General features: G+C 41.2%; 2 protein-coding genes across 3 annotated transcripts; one reads left to right on the forward strand and one right to left on the reverse strand.

Moving 5' to 3' along the window:
- Window positions 1-158: 158 nt before the first annotated feature.
- On the reverse strand, window positions 159-4,109 carry chmp3 (charged multivesicular body protein 3). The gene is made up of 6 exons (XM_058090805.1): window positions 3,945-4,109; window positions 3,456-3,516; window positions 2,755-2,934; window positions 2,555-2,676; window positions 1,035-1,149; window positions 159-958 (listed from the first exon to the last, which is right to left on the reverse strand). Exons 1-6 carry the CDS (start codon window positions 3,987-3,989, stop codon window positions 822-824), a joined length of 660 nt encoding a protein of 219 aa, XP_057946788.1. The 5' UTR covers window positions 3,990-4,109; the 3' UTR covers window positions 159-821.
- Window positions 4,075-18,825, forward strand: hspa4l (heat shock protein 4 like). 2 transcript variants are annotated; one of them, XM_058090792.1, is made up of 20 exons: window positions 4,075-4,150; window positions 4,949-5,117; window positions 5,542-5,599; window positions 5,681-5,821; window positions 7,292-7,414; window positions 7,536-7,635; window positions 9,107-9,240; window positions 9,318-9,562; window positions 9,637-9,713; window positions 9,793-9,944; window positions 11,665-11,771; window positions 13,850-13,983; window positions 14,069-14,265; window positions 14,339-14,410; window positions 15,740-15,892; window positions 15,970-16,095; window positions 16,168-16,275; window positions 16,346-16,465; window positions 17,814-17,975; window positions 18,043-18,825. In XM_058090792.1, exons 2-20 carry the CDS (start codon window positions 5,011-5,013, stop codon window positions 18,232-18,234), a joined length of 2,508 nt encoding a protein of 835 aa, XP_057946775.1. In that variant the 5' UTR covers window positions 4,075-4,150; window positions 4,949-5,010; the 3' UTR covers window positions 18,235-18,825. The 2 variants fall into 2 exon arrangements, with proteins under 2 accessions (XP_057946775.1, XP_057946774.1); XM_058090791.1 differs by lacking the exon at window positions 4,075-4,150 and adding an exon at window positions 4,721-4,841.
- The last annotated feature ends 523 nt before the right edge of the window (window positions 18,826-19,348 follow it).

The following is a 19,348-nucleotide window of genomic DNA, read 5'->3' on the forward strand; positions in this document are numbered from 1 at the left end:
AAAAAGATGTCAGAATCCTCTCTTGGGTCAACAAATGGTCAAGAATATTATTTGTGTACACCAAGCTGAACCGAGTATAATATACCTTAACGTTAATATGGAATGTTCTGATGCACATTAACATGCAGCAAAAAAATAACTACATTTCAGAAACAGTCCCCTTTGTCCTTAAAATTTAATTTCCTTAATTTATACCCCATGTACATACAAAATACACACACATTGCACTTCCACAAGATAGATATCCTGCAAACTTTGGACACACAAGAGTGTTGACGCACAACAAATGTGCCGGGGTGCGCGGGGAGAAGGGGGTTTGCGTGCATTTTTTTTGGTCTATTCCGTATATTTAGTCTATTCCGTATAGAAGACAGTGACTGTACAGACCTGTGTTAAAAAAAAAACGCACATATTACTCTAGAGTTTTCGTTACAAAGGTCTACTTAGTGATGTGAATTTGAGTTGAAAATTTAAACCGAGTTTAAAGATGAAACACATACCAATCAAAAAGGACAGATGACGAAGCACTATAGGCACAGTAGGCTTTTCATACTTACATTATTTACACTTTTGGAAACCATCTATTTAATAACTTCGGGTAATACCGAGAATAACCACTTAGAATAAAAAGAGCAAAAGTCCTCTGACCAAATCAAAAATGGCATAATGACCCAAGCACAAAGTGTAACCCAGAAGATTATGTGAGGAAATAAATGATAGTAAGTCGCAGAGAGGATGCTCAGTACTGCAAAAAGCTGAACCTGTGATGTCTCTGCTCTTGGATTGAGCGAGCAAACTAACAGTACATTTAGCCGGCCACCTTAACTCCGAAGAGCAGCTAGTCTGGACTGCATCTCTTCAATGTCTTCCTCGGATTCATCCTCTGAGGCTGCGGTGGCTCCGGACGGCATCTCGGGCAGGGCGTCTGTGACTTTGCCGGGCGCTTTACCGAGGGCGCCTAACAGGGAAAAGCTTTAATTCCAATACAATGGCCACAACAAAACAGCTAAATAGTACAAGACGATTCTTTTCACCTGCTGTAATCTCAAAGAGGATCTTGTCGACTTCCTCCGCTGCCGCTTCCTCCATGTCCTCTCCGTCCTCAATGCTGTCAAAAGTGTCTTCCAACATTTCCTCAATGATACCAGCCTGCATAAGGAATGCTAGGATTATTTGGTTTGGTAAACATAATGACAGGATTTTCTTCATACACGTATGCACGTATATAACTAGTTCTCCAGCAAGTTAGTTTAGATGGATAGTTTAGTTGATGGATGGATGGATAGTTTAGTGAATGGATGTTTTAGTTTAGTTTAGTTTAGTTGATGGATGGATGGATGGTTTAGTAGTGGATGGATGGATGGGTGGATGGATAGTTTAGTTTAGTGGATGGATGGATGGATGGATAGTTTAGTGGGTGGATGGATGGATGGATGGATGGATGGATGGATAGTTTAGTGGATGGATGGATGGATAGTTTAGTGGATGGATGGATGGATAGTTTAGTTTAGTGAATGGATGGATGGATGGATGGATGGATAGTTTAGTTTAGTTTAGTGGATGGATGGATGGATAGTTTAGTTTAGTGGATGGATGGATGGATGGATAGTTTAGTTTAGTGGATGGATGGATGGATGGATGGATGGATGGATGGATAGTTTAGTTTAGTGAATGGATGGATGGATGGATGGATAGTTTAGTTTAGTGGATGGATGGATGGATACTTTAGTTTAGTGGATGGATGGATGGATGGATGGATAGTTTAGTTTAGTGGATGGATGGATAGTTTAGTTTAGTGGATGGATGGATGGATGGATGGATAGTTTAGTTTAGTGGATGGATAGTTTAGTTTAGTGGATGGATGGATGGATGGATAGTTTAGTTTAGTGGATGGATGGATGGATGGATGGATACTTTAGTTTAGTGGATGGATGGATGGATGGATGGATGGATAGTTTAGTTTAGTGGATAGATGGATGGATAGTTTAGTGGATGGATGGATAATTTAGTTTAGTGGATGGATGGATGGATAGTTTAGTTTAGTGGATGGATGGATGGATGGATAGTTTAGTTTAGTGGATGGATAGTTTAGTTTAGTTTACTTTAGTTTAGTGGATGGATGGATGGTTTAGTGGATGGATGGATGCTTTAGTGGATGGATGGATGCTTTATTCATCTCCAAGAGAAATTCCCAAGTTTATTCAATAGAGGAAACGCTACTGTGTGTTACTATGGGGATTGACATGTGTAACTCTAACTTTAGCAGCCCCCTCTAAAGTCAGCCTTTTTAGGTCCCTGTTCCCCATTTGCTAATCCACCCTTTGGAAACAACCATATTAGACAAATATATATAATATATATAATATATATAATAGACAAAGTTACTATAGTACTCAAGTTTGTACACAAACATGCCCACATAAACCAAACATAATTGTATTTCTTGGAGGAAATGTGGCTACCGTAAGGGCATTTAATGCACCATGTGCTCATTTTTCCCCAAGGGTGGTGTCAATTTGGGGAGTGGATGATGCACCCGGACACCATTGCTTACCTTCATCATCTCCTTTGATAGTTCTCTCATGGTGGCCTGTATCTCTGGGACTTTAATAAGATTTTGCATGGCTCTCATGACATCTGTGCTCTTCTGCAGGGACCCGGCCACACGCAGTAAAGCTAAAAAGAAAAAGCAGGAAAAGTCACTTTTAAGAGTTTCAATTTGGAGTCCACGTGTCGCTGTGATATAAAACTCACAAAGTTGATTCTTCATGTTGAGCATCACCGAGTTCAGGTGGGCTTTGGAGGAGTAGAGTTTTGTCACGGCACGTTTTGACTGAATCATCTCTTTAGCGAGAATCACACAAACATCCTTCTGGCCCTTTTTGGCTGCATCTTTGATGGATCTCTTCACTTTTTCTTGTTCCCTTTGAATATCTGCAACAAGAAAGACACATGCAATGATGTTCGGACTGTTCTGACCAAAACGCCACATGTACATAAATTTTCTGTTTACCCACTGAGTTATTTCTTGAATTTAATAGTGTCTGTCACCTCAATAACTGGAAAGTGAGCCAAAGAAAGTTGCAAATGCCAGCATTTTGATAAACATCGTGATAAACATTATTGAATAAATACATAACTCTTGACAATGGCTTGAAAATGGTGTCCTTGCTGACACATTGCGTCTTTGGCAAAAGTCACGTCAACAATCATGTCTTCAATGAAAGTAAAAGTAATCCTAAATGTTCATGTATATGCATTTAAAACAGTTTTATGCATCTAAAACCGTTAAATACGTGTTTTGTGTTAACATTAACCATACCTTAATAAAATATTGCAATGGAAACAATTATGCAGGGATCAAATTTGCAAATTTACTGTCGCCTGACATATTTTTCTATACATACTCTATTAAATAGTTATAAACGACAAATAATATGACATTGATACTTTACCTCGAATTTGTCTGTCGATGGTTCTCGATTCCTTACGGATTTTCTGTGTCCACTCATTTACCTGAAACCATACAAAACACAATGTTTCATAACATGGTGGTTACGGTTGTTTCACAACAATGATACAAATAATAAGGTTAAATGTATGTTATTATTACTGATACTGGGACAGATAATCTGCTAGTAATCGGGTTTGTTTACATCGCAGTGATTGACAGCATAGCTTCCATGGTATCTTAGCTAACTAGCGCTACCTATAATCGCGCTATTTTGCAATTTAATCCATTATTCTGAGAGTGTAAACACACGTTAGGAGTGACATATGGATACAACCAGATGAATGTAAGCTATTCGCATGACAATGCGTTTAGAAGGTAGTTAGCATGTTTGGAGTTTGGGAGTTAACGCTAGCACAGCTAGCAAAGTTAGCACTATCGCGTTTCAATTTAACTAAGCCGGAAGTGCCTTAAGGTGGTCGGTGCTGCTTACCAGATCTTTCGGTGGCTTCTCCGGTGTTCTGCCGAATAATCCCATTTTGGCAAAAATACCTTTAATACGAGGGCAGCCTAGTTACTGCAACTAGCGAGCTAGCTTGCCTGCTTACTTGACTTATTTGACTACCACTTCCTGTTTAGGGGCGGTCGACTGTGTGCGAATATAAAGGAGCAGTACTGTGCTTTTGGTCCATGAACAAGGTGATGGGATATAAATATAAAATACATATTATTGTATATATATTGTAGAATTTAATATTACAAAAATGTGGACAATGCAATACAGTAGATGTTAGTGTTTTATGCTTTTACACATTTCGAGGGCTACATTTTACAGTGCCAAAATATGCTATAAACACAGCGAATGTACAAATTTAATGAAGTTAAAATATTTTAAAACACATTGGTATGTTTTTGTGACATTATTGTTACATATACTTATGTAAGTAACCAAACCACACCTGTGGTGCTTACCAGACATTACAAGCAGCACCACCTTTGCTAGTTCCAAAAATAGATAATTCATTGCCGATATGGGCAGTTAAAACATTTATGACGACAACTAACGAAAGAAAGGACACATAAAACGCTGGACATCACAAATACAAATCGTCTCCGTCATCGTAGCACCGCTATGACGTATTCAAAGGTTCCCATTTCCAGCGAGTTCTAGATTGTTCTGTTATCGATTGCCTCACGCACCAATCACGTATGGGCAAGTGAGGATGACGCACCAATCAGTGACGATTGGGGCGGGGTTTAAGAGCGTCAGGCTTTCAGATCCTTTGGTGATGTTTACGGTCGCCTCGGAGTGGGAGAATCCTCTCTGGTCATCGTTGCCCTCAGGATTACGCCGGATGAGTTTGCTATAAACAGCCTGAATTACATAACAGTGGGTAATTTACTCACAGCACCCATAGTTGGCGGACGTGTTCATCTTCAGATCTTTTTTTTTTTTTTGCGGAATAAAATAGCATCGTATTTTTTTTTCCTACAAAGGTGACAAGTGCGGTCACTGCCAGAAGATAAGTTTCCAAGGCGGGTACATAAGAGCGTCCATCATGTCAGTGGTGGGCATTGATGTGGGTTTCCTAAACTGCTACATCGCCGTGGCCAGGAGTGGTGGCATTGAAACCATCGCCAACGAATATAGTGACAGATGCACGCCGTAAGTACAAATAATACAACACAATACATCATAGCTGTGAGTAGTTAATGTTATGCAATGTGCGCGCGTTGAGGTTTTGATGAGGATACAGTGCAGGCTGCAAGGATGATGATGATGGTGGCTGACTCTGGGTGTGAGAGAGGCCTTTAACTTCAGCCTTAGCAGGTTTACCAGAGGTCAAAGTGTCATCAGAATCAATTCAAATGGACTGGCAGAGTAATTGATCTGATAACTGATATGATTCTGCACAAAGTTGGCAGATTGTTAGCCACGGTTGCGTTCTAAACACATGATATAATTGTGCCTGACTATACTGCATAGTAATTTATCCTCAAAAAGTGTATCTGCCTGCCGCATATCTTAGCAGGATTACTTCTCTATACTTCATCTCCTGATTCACTTGTCTCCCCTCATCCTCATCAAGGGCTTGTGTGTCTTTTGCATCCAAAAATCGCATAATTGGGAATGCAGCCAAGAGTCAAGTAAGGGCATTTTGATGCAATCCTATTTATTATTAAATGTAACAAAACATTGACAAAATGTGCTAACTATACAATTCCCAGGTCATAACAAACTTCAAAAATACAGTTCATGGCTTCAAAAGGTTCCATGGCAGAGCATTTGATGACCCGTTTGTGCAAGGAGAAAGAAACAAACTACCTTACAGTTTGCATAAACTGGCCAGCGGTAACACTGGAATTAAGGTAAAGTACTCATAAACTTCCATACTGATAGTTTTTTTCTGATTTTTGCACCCAAAATGTACTTAAATGTATGTGATACTATGTCATAAATCACTTAATCAGGCCATGTTGAATGTTATTGTTAGAATATACCAAAAAAACAATTATTGTGGGCTGCAAATGGCCCCCTGGCTGAACGTTGGACACTGTTATTGTACCTTGTGCTAGTGCATGCTTTTTTTGCTTTTTAGGGTTGTGTTCAAGGACCACCTGAATGGCAAAAAAAACATGTAGTTGAAGAACAAGCAAAGAAAGATGAATATGTTTAAACATTATCCATGTTAAATAATAATAATAGCTGACATGAGTGTAAAGGTGACTATAGGGGTGTTATTGCCAGTGTAGAGGGCTCTAATAATGTTAAAAACTGTATTTAGAAGGTTATAAACAGGCGGAAATTCACATATTACAGCCAGGTCTGGAAGCAATTTATTCATTTTCTACCGCTTATCCTCACAAGGGTGCTGGAGCCTATCCCAGCTGATTTAAAGCGAGAGGCTGGGTATACCCTTGGACTGGTGGCCAGCCAATCACAGGGCACATATAGACAACCATTCACACTCACATTCATACCTATGGACAATTTGGAGTCGCCAATTAACCTAGCATGTTAAACCCATAACTGGGTTACTTCCTGTTTGTGGGCTTCCCAGCATGAGATGCGGGTTCTGAATGGAAATTAAATTCATTAATTTTCTACCGCTTTTCACGTGGGTCGTGGGGTGTGCTGGAGCCTATCCCAGCTGTCTTCGGGCGAGAGGTGGGGTATACCCTTTGAACTGGTGGCCAGCCAATCACAGGGCACATATAGACAAACAACCATTCACACTCACATTCATACCTATGGACAATTTGGAGTCGCTAATTAACCTAGCATGTTTTTGGAATGTGGGAGGAAACCGGAGTACCCGGAGAAAACCCACGCATGCACGGGGAGAACATGCAAACTCCACACGGAGATGACCGAGGGTGGAATTGAACTCTGGTCTCCTAGTTGTGAGGTCTGCGTGCTAATCACTCGACCACCGTGCAGCCCTGCATCATGTATATACAGGATATATATTATTAGCAACATGATATATAAGGGTACAATAATAGGGTAAATGTACTATAATACTATATATTATAATATTAGATTATTCACATTCATAATGTGGGAGGAAATTGAGTACCCGGAGAACATGCAAACTTCACACAGAGATTCCCAAGCGGAGAATCGAACCCCGGTATCTAGATCTCCAGACTGTGGCCTACATGCTAACCACTATGTGCAAGATGCCATTCCCCCACCAGGAGCGTACCCAGCATGTCTTGCAGGTTCCAACTTAGTATAAAATAGTGTAGACTTGCATGTTTGTTTTGATAAAAATGTGTAAATATAAAATATGTAAATTTCTTAGTCATAAGCTATAATATATACTGTTTTTCCAGGTGCGTTATTTGGAGGAGGACAAGGTATTTACAGTAGAGCAGATCACAGGGATGCTGCTCACCAAGCTGAAGGAGACATCAGAGTCCGCCTTGAAGAAGCCAGTGGTGGACTGCGTTGTCTCTGTGAGTGATGGAAACATTCCAGTTCACCACGCCCCCCCTTCCACCCCTCCCAGGGTGCCCCGCCTCACTGTTTGAGAAGCCCCTGCTCTTAACGGTGTTTGTTTCCTTGCCTTTTCTTCAGGTACCAAGCTTTTTTACAGATGCTGAGCGGCGATCAGTGTTGGATGCGACGCAAATAGCCGGGCTCAACTGTTTACGGCTAATAAACGACACCACTGCAGGTCAGGCCTGTTAAAAGACCAGTGAGTGTACAATATTGTGGATAAAGTACAACTTATCTTACCAGGGTTCGATTCCACCCTCGGCCATCTCTGTGTGGAGTTTTGTGTGGGTTTTTGTCCGGGTACTCCGGTTTCCTCCCACATTCCAAAAACATGCTAGGTTAATTAGCGACTCCAAATTGTCCATAGGTATGAATGTGAGTGTGAATGGTTGTTTGTCTATATGTGCCCTGTGATTGGCTGGCCACCAGTCCAGGGTGTACCCCGCCTCTCGCCCGAAGACAGCTGGGATAGGCTCCAGCACCCCCGCGACCCTCGTGAGGAAAAAGCGGTAGAAAATGAATGAATGAATGAATGAATGTCGTTGCCTGGCTCCCATATAATACCAGAGACAAAGAAGGTGGTCGAGTGGTTAGCGCGTAGGCCTCACAGCTAGGAGACCAGGGTTCGATTCCACCCTCATCCATCTCTGTGTGGGTTTTTGTCCGGGTACTCTGGTTTCCTCCCACATTCCAAAACATGCTAGGTTAATTAGCGACTCCAAATTGTCCATAGGTATGAATGTGAGTGTGAATGGTTGTTTGACTTCCCTTATTGTCATTGCACAATAACACAGCAGTGAAATTGCCAACGAAATGTCGTTGCTTGGCTCCCATATAATACCAGAGACATAATAAGGTGGCCGAGTGTTTAGCGCCCAGACCTCACAGCTAGGAGACCAGGGTTCGATTCCACCCTCGTCCATCTCTGTGTGGAATTTTGTGTGAGTTTTTGTCCGGGTACTCCGGTTTCCTCCCACAGTTTCCAAAAACATGCTAGGTTAATTGGTGACTCCAAATTGTCTATAGGTATGAATGTGAGTGTGAATGGTTGTTTGACTTCCTTTATTGTCATTGCACAATAACACAGCAGTGAAATTGTCAACAAAATGTCGTTGCCTGTCTCCCATATTATACCATAGGCATAAGAAGGTGGACTAGTGGTTATCGCGCAGACCTCACAGCTAGGAGACCAGGGTTCGATTCCACCCTCGGCCATCTCTGTGTGGAGTTTTGTGTGGGTTTTCTCCGGTTTCCTCCCACATTCCAAAAACATGCTAGGTTAATTGGTGACTCCAAATTGTCCATAGGTATGAATGTGAGTGTGAATGGTTGTTTGTCTATATGTGCCCTGTGATTGGCTGGCGACCAGTCAGAGAGGCCAGAGAGGAAGACCAAAGAGGAGGTGTATGGATGTAGTGAAGTAGGACATGAGGGTAGTTTGTGTGAGAGAGACAGATGCATCCATCCAAGACAGGGTTGGATGGAGATTAATTTGCTGTGGCGACACCCGAAGGGAAAAGCCGAAAGAAAAGCCTCTTGGGAATCAAACAACTGAGGTTTTTCTTTAGTGTTCATAAACAGGCTCTAGAGACACATTTTACTGTAAGAACATTATTAATCTAAGAATAAATGTTGTAATTGCTTGATAGTGGCGTTAGCCTACGGGATCTACAAGCAGGACCTTCCCACTCCAGAGGAAAGGCCTCGAAATGTTGTGTTTGTGGACATGGGACATTCCTCCTACCAGGTCTCCATCACATCCTTCAACAAAGGCAAACTCAAGGTCAGATTAAGCCAATTTTACTCAATTTTCACACTAGAACCTCATCCTTACCGAGCCGAATCCGCTCTTCTTTTCAGGTCCTTGCGTCGGCGTTCGACCCCTACCTGGGCGGGCGTAACTTTGACGAGGCTTTGGTGAATTACTTCTGCGAGGAGTTCAAAGTCAAGTACAAGCTGCACGTGCGAGAGAACCCGAGAGCCGTGCTGCGTCTACATCAGGAGTGCGAGAAACTCAAGAAGCTGATGAGCGCTAACTCCTCAGACCTGCCACTCAACATCGAATGCTTCATGAATGACATTGATGTCACCAGTAGGATGAACAGGTCCAAAAAAAAAGCTTCTCTCTTTTAGCTATGGTAACATTTGACATGATGTTGACCTTTTCTTTCTAACTCAGAGGCCATTTTGAAGACATGTGTTCCCAGTATCTAATGCGGGTGGAGATGCCGCTGAAGGTCGCACTTGAACACTCAAGTATGTTTGAACAATTATGATTGAAAGGTACGTCAGGTACATCTGTTGATGTTATATAAATAACCATGACGTGTGGCAGACCTAAGCCGGGATGACATCTACGCCGTGGAGATAGTTGGAGGAGCGACGAGAATGCCGGCCATTAAAGAGAGGATCGCAAAATTCTTCGGCAAAGACGTCAGCACCACGCTCAACGCTGACGAGGCTGTCGCTAGAGGCTGTGCCCTTCAGGTGATGACTGTCCTCTGACATTTCAACAAAAAGCTCAGTCTTCGTGCCACGGTTCCTATTTTTCAACCGCTACTGTGCTATTTTTCTGATATCGAAACAGAACTGTCAAATTAAATAATTTAAAAAAAATCAAAAAATTGTTAACTATAATGATGGAAATGGTAATATTATGGTAATAAAATGGTAATAATGATAAAGATTATAACAATAATAATAATAATGATCATGATAATAACAATAATAATATTACAATCGGGGGCACGGCGGGCGAGTGGTTAGCGCGCAGACCTCACAGCTAGGAGACCAGGGTTCAATTCCACCCTTCACCCTTGGCCATCTCTGTGTGGAGTTTGCATGTTCTCCCCATGCATGCGTGGGATTTCTCCGGGTACTCCGGTTTCCTCCCACATTCCAAAAACATGCTAGGTTAATTAGCGACTCCAAATTGTCCATAGGTATGAATGTGAGTGTGAATGGTTGTTTGTCTATATGTGCCCTGTGATTGGCTGGCCACCAGTCCAGGGTGTACCCCGCCTCTCGCCCGAAGACAGCTGAGATAGGCTCCAGCACCCCCGCAACACTCATGAGGAAAAAGCGGTAGAAAATGAATGAATGAATGAATATTACAATGATAATAACAGGGGAAAACAAGACTGACTCCTTTTGTGCTTGTGATCAGATAGCTGAATACAAATGTAAATAATAGAAAGTTATATTTTGATTGATGTAATAAATGCACTGTCAGGTTTCATATATTTGCCCAAAAAAAAAAAAAATTTCGGGCGGCACAGTGGAAGAGTGGTTACCGCGCAGACCTCACAGCTAGGAGGACCAGGGTTCGATTCCACCCTCAGCCATCTCTGTGTGGAGTTTGCATGTTCTCCCCGTGCATGCGTGGGTTTTCTCCGGGTCCAAAAAAACATGGTAGGTTAATTGGCGACTCCAAATTGTCCATAGGTATGAATGTGAGTGTGAATGGTTGTTTGACTTCCTTTATTGTCTTGCACAATAACACAGCAGTGAAATTGCCAACGAAATGTTGTTGTCTGGCTCCCATATAATATCAGACATAAGAAGGTGGTCGAGTGGTTAGCGCGCAGACCTCACAGCTAGGAGACCAGGGTTCGATTCCACCCTCGGCCATCTCTGTGTGGAGTTTTGTGTGGGTTTTCTCCGGGTACTCCGGTTTCCTCCCACATTCCAAAAAACATGCTAGGTTAATTGGCGACTCCAAATTGTCCATTGTCCAATGTGAGTGTGAATGGTTGTTTGACTTCCTTTATTGTCTTGCACAATAACACAGCAGTGAAATTGCCGACGAAATATCATTGCCTGGCTCCCATATAATACCAGAGACATAAGAAGGTGGTCGAGTGGTTAGCGCGCAGACCTCACAGCTAGGAGACCAGGGTTCGATTCCACCCTCGGCCATCTCTGTGTGGAGTTTTGTGTCTCCCACATTCCAAAAACATGCTAGGTTAATTAGCCACTCCAAATTGTCCATAGGTATGAATGTGAGTGTGAATGGTTGTTTGTCTATATGTGCCCTGTGATTGGCGAAGACAGCTGGGATAGGCTCCAGCACCCCCGCGTGAGGAAAAAGCAGTAGAAAATGAATGAATGAACATTTTCGAATTCCAATACAGTCCAGCTATTAATGAAAATGTCGGGAAAATACATAAAATCTTGTGCTAACATTTGTACTTTGTGTTTCGTGTAGTGTGCAATCTTGTCTCCAGCGTTCAAAGTACGGGAGTTCTCCATCACTGATACCGTCCCCTTCCCCATTACACTACGCTGGAAATCACCAACAGAGGACGGACTGGGGTGAGTACAACTTCCCTATAAACTACACACAAGACAATTGACGCTTACATATTGTTGATATTTTTATGGACAGTTTTTAAACTTGAGTTACCTTGGCTCTTGAGTGTTTACGTCTCACACTGCTTTGTCACAGAGACACATTTTGAGACTGATGCAGCTCTTGTTTGCAAAATGGGGCTGTACTTCAAAAGGAATAAACATCACAGCTCTGCAAGACCCGAGTTACAAAAACCTTGTACATGTAGGGATTTGGACAATTTGAACAATGGAGAGCATCTCATGTGAGCATTGAAATTGAAAGCATTGAAATTCCCTGAATTGAATCTAGCTTTTGTATTTTGTGATGCTGTCACAAAGGAAATGGATACACACCTCTTTGTCCTGGCTGCTAAGTATACAGTATGACAAATGCTACAATACAGCCACTCCCATAAAGAAACAGAATGGAATGTGCACCGCAAAGTCAACTTAACCACTGGGTACGCCAGCCAATCACAGGGCACATACAGACAAACAACCATTCACACTCACATTCATACCTATGGACAATTTGGAGTCGCTAATTAACCTAGCATGTTTTTGGAATGTGGGAGGAAACCGGAGTACCCGGAGAAAACCCACGCATGCACGGGGAGAACATGCAAACTCCACACAGAGATGGCCGAGGGTGGAATTGAACCCTGATCTGCTAGCTGTGAGGTCTGCGCGCTAACCACTAGACCGCCGTGCCGCCCGCATTGGATTAATTGACTAAGAAAATAATGAGTAATTGCAGCCCTAATGCCTCCATCATGTTACCTTGGGGTATGTAATTTTTTTTTACTTTAGTTTTATTTAATAATTTTTTAATATCCAATAACAGTAACATTTTTACACATGACACAAGTATGCCTTTGTCACAAACCGAGTATTTATTAAAACAATAAATAAATACTTGACATTTAATAAATAAATACTTGACATTTTTATACTTATGAGACACTAATGTGAGTATTTTTACTCTATTAAATATGACATCAGTAGGCCTCTGTCACATGTTTTCAAAGGGTGAGTCATTTTTTTAATCCATTAAACAGCGCTTAACACATTTTTACACTAATTTGCCTCATGTATCAAACTGAGTATTTTGTTTTATTTGACCTTTTTAGTTTTATTTTATTTTAACTTCATTCAATCAAATGCATGCTTATTATTTTTACAAATTTGATTAAACAGTGTTTAACATATTATTTCACAAATATGCCTCTTGTAGTATGAAACTTTGTATATTTTAGTTTTATTCAATCTAGCATATAACTTATTTTATACTGAATAACAGAGTTTGACCTTTTTAGTTTTATTTTATTTTAACTTCATTCAATCAAATGCATGCTTATTATTTTTACAAATTTGATTAAACAGTGTTTAACATATTATTTCACAAATATGCCTCTTGTGGTATGAAACTTTGTATATTTTAGTTTTATTCAATCTAGCATATAACTTATTTTATACTGAAGAACGGAGTAATGATAGCTATTTCAAAATGATTAAACTGCAACATAACATTAATATATTGTCACATGTTGTCCAAGAGTGATCAGATTATTTTAGTTTTATTTAATATAACAATATCTTTTTATACTTAATGAGACAGTAACATTAAAAAAAATCAAGTTATTTTTTAGTTATGTTCTGTAATTATGTAAAGATAGCCTCCCGGAACAGGTAGCATTGCACTTTAAATGATCCACGATAACTTGATCACTTGTCATACCTAATACATTAAAGTCATTGCGATGTGCTTCTCTGTGGTGTAATTGTTGCTAGTAGCAACAACGGTCTTATAATGAAAGCTCCTTTTTAAAGATACTCGCTGTGATGTTTGACATTTGAGTGTGAAGCCTCCGTTGATTCCTTGATTACTTAATCAATGCACTGCTGCACCGTTAGAATAAAAACAACTCACCGAATACGATAACTCGATACAAGAAGAATTTCTGTCAGGGCTTATACGTTATACTTGATTACTCCATTAATGACCTTAAGTGTCCAGTGTAATTTAAACTTCCAATTCCCTATGTGTGTTTTTCTTTCAGAGAGTGTGAGGTATTCAGTAAGAATCACGCTGCTCCGTTTTCCAAAGTGATCTCCTTCCACAAGAAGGAGCCTTTTGACCTCGAGGCCTTCTACAGCTGCCCTCAAGAGCTTCCATATCCGGACCAGAGAATAGGTAATCAATCATATTTGATGTTGTGAATCCCATAATGGGATCATAACCCAGAGTCTTCTCATTTTTTTCCCCAATCTCTTACCAGGATGCTTCACAGTACAAAATGTGGTACCGCAACCAGACGGAGACAGCTCTAAAGTGAAGGTCAAGGTGCGTTTTAATGTTCATGGCATCTTCAGTGTGTCCAGCGCCTCTCTGATCGAGAAGCAGAAAGGAGAAGGGGAGGACATGCAAATTGATGCAGAGCCGCTCGTGCAGAATGAAGGCAGAGCTGAGGATCAGGTAAACTCATTTTCATGATGAATTAAAAAAAAAATTGGTATTTTCATTCAAATTTTTAAATGTTGTGCCTCAGACCAAAATGCAAGTAGACCAGGACATCCAAAGCCAGGGGGACAACGTAAATGAAGAAGATTCCACCACTAAGGTTGGTAGTATGGACTAAGGTATCGACCGATATATCGGGCCGATTTGCGTTTTTTTCTTTGTGTCGGTATCGGCCGGGTTCGCCGATGTATTTTTCCAAGCTGCCCCGGTGGTAGACGACCCCGCAACACACGTAGTCGCGGTACCCCGCCCCCACTGTTGAATCACAACAAGGGCGCAATTTCAAAAGTAATAGTTAACTTGCTTTTAACACTTTACTAAGCCCATTGCATTTCACTGGGTGATCGCTAGGCATAACAGTTTAAGTCAGGGGTCTCATACTCAATTTACCTGGGCGCCACTGGAGCTAGGGTCTGGGCAAGGCTGGGCCGCATCAAGTTTTCCCAAAAAAAAACGCATTTATTAAAAACAGAAAAATATACAAACTTTTTCAGTGCTTTGGTTCCGATTTTCTACAATAAAAGCTCTGATAAAACATTCCACTGTTCTCAAATATCTTAATTTTTATTTTTCTGCACAAAATAAGATGAAAATAAATAAACAAATCAAGAATAAAGAAAATCAATCAATCAGTAATAAATAAATTTAATAATAATAATAAAACGGCAAATAATAAAAAACTTACGAAACCACATATAGTTGGTGGGTAGACAAATTATTTTTTTCAGATTAAAATGAACAAAGCATTATTAGAAACCCTGCAGACATGACAAAACACGACTATAGTCACATTTATACTCTTTTTATTCACAACATATTGCGCAACTGCAGGGTCTTGAGACACATGCTAACTCGCAAACTAGAGAGCTAGCGACCTAAACGATAGCCTTCAAGTTATTTCCTTTAAACTTAAATAGCCAAAAACTTACCACTTCCACACGGATAGGGAGGATAACTATTAAGTTATTTAACCTTTAACATGAACATTAATCAAACGTAATAATTTTTTCTGGGTACATGATACCATACAGCATCCATATCAAACTTGCGCGGGGCCGCACTAACATTAAACTTTCATATCAAGGCGGGAGCCTTGTCCTGCGGGCCGCGTGTTTGAGACCCCTGGTTTAAGTCATGGTGTGACAACAAGAAAGACCAAGAAAGAGCTGCGGAGGAGCAGTCATCACATCAATGCTAGATAAATTTAAACTACGACCTGTAATATTTATCATGGTCATTTTTTCATGTAAAGTGAGGGATCAAAAGCAGTATCGGCCAAACAAAATCGGCCATCGGCTAAGGGTGATGGAAAAAAATCGGTATCGGCATCGGCCCCAAAAAAAACCCATATCAGTCGATCCCTAGTATGGACCATAACATCTACACCATTGTGTTGTCAGTCAATGTGTTGATAGTTAATGTGGTGCAGGAGGGAAATGATGCAGGGGACATGCAAGATCCAGCAGCAGCAGCAGGAGGTAGCAAGGCCAAAGTGAAGGCAAAGAGCGCCGATCTGCCCATTGTGGCCAGCAACATCCGACAGCTTAACAGTGAAGTACTTTGCAGCTTTGTCCAGTATGAGGTGAGTACCTCTTGAGTATTCATTTAACACCTGCTTAAACTGAGAGCATGAAGTTTGATGCAGTATTTTGTATACAGCGTCAGATGATCGTGCAGGACAAACTAGTGAAAGAGGTGAACGATGCTAAAAATGCTGTGGAAGAATATGTATACGATCTCCGAAACAAACTCTGTGGCATCTATGAAAAGTACATCACAGAGGAAGTAAGTGCTTTTAAAATATATATATATTTAAGTATCGCATTTATGGTATTTCAATGTATCTCTCACCACTAGGACAGTAACAGGTTAACGTTGCTGCTGGAGGACACTGAGAACTGGCTGTATGAAGAAGGAGAGGACCAACCCAAAGATGTCTACGTGCAAAAACTAGACGCACTCAAGGTTTGTTTTCAGACTACCTTTTTTCCTTGACGTAGACGCTTCTATGAGCCGATTGTCTCGTCTTTTGCAGAATTTGGGTCAACCTATTCAAGAACGGCACAGAGAGCACGAGGCCCGGCCGAAGGCTTTGGAAGAGCTTGGCAAGCGGCTTCAGTTCTACATGAAGTTTGTCAACTCTTTTAAACAAAAGGTGATTCTGTTTTTACCGTGTAATTCGCTGCACATGTTGAGTCAAAGCCATTTTAATTGAATGGACCAAAATTATTCGTACCCTGGCTTCTTCTGGATGAAAATGGAAGTGGGGTGCTGGTGCCCATTTTCAAGATGGGTGTGAGTCTATTCCAAAGTGCAAAGAAAAGAGAAGAAAGAAAAGAGTTGTTTTCCATCTCTACACCCTTGCAAGGGTGCTGGAAGCTGCATGGGAGTTTGCGCATGTGCTTTGTGCCATTCAACGGGGACCTGGTTTGAGGATGGATGGATGGATGGATGGATGGATGGATGGATGGATGGATGGATGGGTGGATGGATGGATGGGTGGGTAGATGAATGGATGGATGGGTGGGTAGATGGATGGATGGGTGGGTAGATGGATGGGTGGGTGGGTAGATTGATGGGTGGGTGGGTAGATGGGTGGATGGGTGGATGGATGGATGGGTGGATGGGTGGATGGGTGGATGGGTGGATGGGTGGATGGGTGGATGGGTGGATGGATGGGTAGATGGATGGGTGGATGGATGGGTAGATGGATGGGTGGATGGATGGGTGGTTGGGTAGATGGGTGGGTAGATGGATGGGTGGGTAGATTGATGGGTGGGTAGATTGATGGGTGGGTAGATTGGTAGATAGATGGGTGGGTAGTTGGGTAGATAGATGGGTGGGTCGGTAGATAAGTTGATGGGTAGATGGGTAGGTAGATGGGTGGGTAGATGGGTAGGTAGATGGGTGGGTAGATGGGTAGGTTGATGGGTAGATGGGTAGGTTGATGGGCAGATGGGTAGGTTGATGGTAGATGGGTAGGTTGATGGGTAGACGGATAGGTTGATGGGTAGATTGATGGGTAGATGGGTAGATTGATAGGTAGATTAATAGGTAGATAGGGATCTATATCTAGATATAGAGATCTAGATAGATATAGAGATCTATCTAGAGAGCTATATCTAGATAGATATAGATAGATCTATTAGAGATGGATGGATGGATGGATGGATGGATGGATGGATGGATGGATGGATCTCTAGATATAGATCTCTGGATGGATGGGATGGTTGGGATGGATGGGATGGATGGGATGGATTATTCATCTCCCAAGAGAAATTCACGGATCCAGCAGCTTCAAGAAAATAAGGGAATGGTACTATGTAAAATAGTATAGTGAAATAAAATAAGGTACAAATAGCAAATACAGTAAAGGGCAAAAATATCAAAAATATAATAGCAAAGCAAGCAAAATATAATGCAAAAACATCCATCTGGTGCTGTTGTGCAAAGAGATGTTTGTCATGTTTGTATCATTCTACAATCCTCTCAATGGTCCCCAGGATGAACGTTACCAACACTTGAGTGTAGAAGAGGTGAACACTGTGGAGAAGTGCATGAACGACACGATGATGTGGATGAACAGCAAGATGAATGCACAGAATAAACTGGCCATCACTCAAGACCCCATCGTCAAAGTAGCAGAAATCATGGCAAAGATACAGGTATCTGGTATCTCTCAATCACTGTGATCACGTGATCCGGGCTGACATTATAAGTTCTGATTTACAGGAAATGCAGGATTTGTGCATCCCGGTGATCAACAGGTCCAAGCCCACTGTGGAAGAAGTGCAGGAGGTGAATGAACACAACAGCAAAGCTCACAATAACGGCCCTGCTTCCAAACAAGGCCCAGATGGGACGGGCGACGCCAAGGGAAACCAGCACATAAAATCCACCACAAGAGAGATGGAAATGGACTAAGGTGATCTGGCATTGGCATCCATCTCCACGACGACCCATCAGCAACCATGTAGACAGTAGGGGTAGTGTTACGGTACCTGTGACCGCTTCTCAATCCTCATCAGCCACGTGTGGATTTAGTGGCTTTGTTTTTCAGTTCACACTCTCAATATCTATCCTCATGTGACTGACTATGGTGTGCTTTTGCTTTTCAAAGCTTTTGACAATTAAAAAAGAAACAATACAATAGATCCAGATCTTTCACCTGTCCCTTAAAGGAAGCGTTTGCCTTCTGTGTCCTCTATTATAGCGTCTCAGCAGTAAACCCCACAGGTGAACCAGTGTACACAACAATAGCTGTTACCAAATTCTTAGTTTGTATGCAGTACTACTCATTCTATATATTTGTAATACATTTGAGGCGATGTTAAAGTCCACAAATGTAAAATTCTATTTTAATATTTAAGAAAAGCCACCATTATATTTAAGATTAGGAATTAACAACACATTCCCTATAGTGTCTGTAGGAAGTGATGGGCTGCCTATTTCCTTGTTTTCTTGCAAGTTTCCTTATAGGATTGAAGATGACAATAAACTCAGTAAGAGAAAAATATTTTATTGTGGAATGATTGTATTTTCAGGAACTAAAATGAAAAAGTAAATTTAAATGTTTCCAGGGGTGATGTGTATATAATCCACACACAGAACGATCAACATCATGTCTGTCTGCACTGCACTGTTCATATGATGAGGCGTTCAAGCACAATGTACAACTGACGGCTCGGGGCAGATAGCATTAAGGGGGCAACACATAGAAGCTGAATTTCTGATTATATAAAATTTAACATAAAAGCTACTAAAAGAATAAATATATAATTTCATGGAACAAATACTAGAATTATGTTGTAAAATCCTGTCAACTTGATTCTTACATGTTTATCTAATACTATAAGATGCATTTATGAGTTGTGTATTTATAAACAATAATTGTGTTTGAAACTAAGGGGGCGTGGCTAGTATAGAACGGGGCGTGGTCATGTGTGCCTCTGCGTCCTCAGCGTTTGCTGGGAGTGCTGACGTCACGCTAAGGCCGTCCCAATTAAAAAACGCTCCAAGGGTCCATAAAATGCTACTG

The sequence above is a fragment of the Doryrhamphus excisus genome, chromosome 13 (genome assembly GCF_030265055.1).
Source record: "Doryrhamphus excisus isolate RoL2022-K1 chromosome 13, RoL_Dexc_1.0, whole genome shotgun sequence".
Taxonomy (NCBI): Eukaryota; Metazoa; Chordata; class Actinopteri; order Syngnathiformes; family Syngnathidae; genus Doryrhamphus; species Doryrhamphus excisus.

Bases quoted from the DNA above. Each gene is read 5' to 3' on its own strand.
- chmp3 (XM_058090805.1), bottom strand. From the start codon at position 3,989: ATGGGATTATTCGGCAGAACACCGGAGAAGCCACCGAAAGATCTG. The intron at 2,677-2,754 runs GTGAGTTTTATA...TTTTCTTTTTAG, and splicing joins CAACATGAAGAATCAACTTT to CTTTACTGCGTGTGGCCGGG. The intron at 959-1,034 runs GTGAAAAGAATC...TTTCCCTGTTAG, and splicing joins CCTCTTTGAGATTACAGCAG to GCGCCCTCGGTAAAGCGCCC.
- hspa4l (XM_058090792.1), top strand. From the start codon at position 5,011: ATGTCAGTGGTGGGCATTGATGTGGGTTTCCTAAACTGCTACATCGCC. The intron at 15,893-15,969 runs GTGAGTACCTCT...TTTTGTATACAG, and splicing joins GCAGCTTTGTCCAGTATGAG to CGTCAGATGATCGTGCAGGA. The intron at 16,466-17,813 runs GTGATTCTGTTT...AATGGTCCCCAG, and splicing joins TCAACTCTTTTAAACAAAAG to GATGAACGTTACCAACACTT.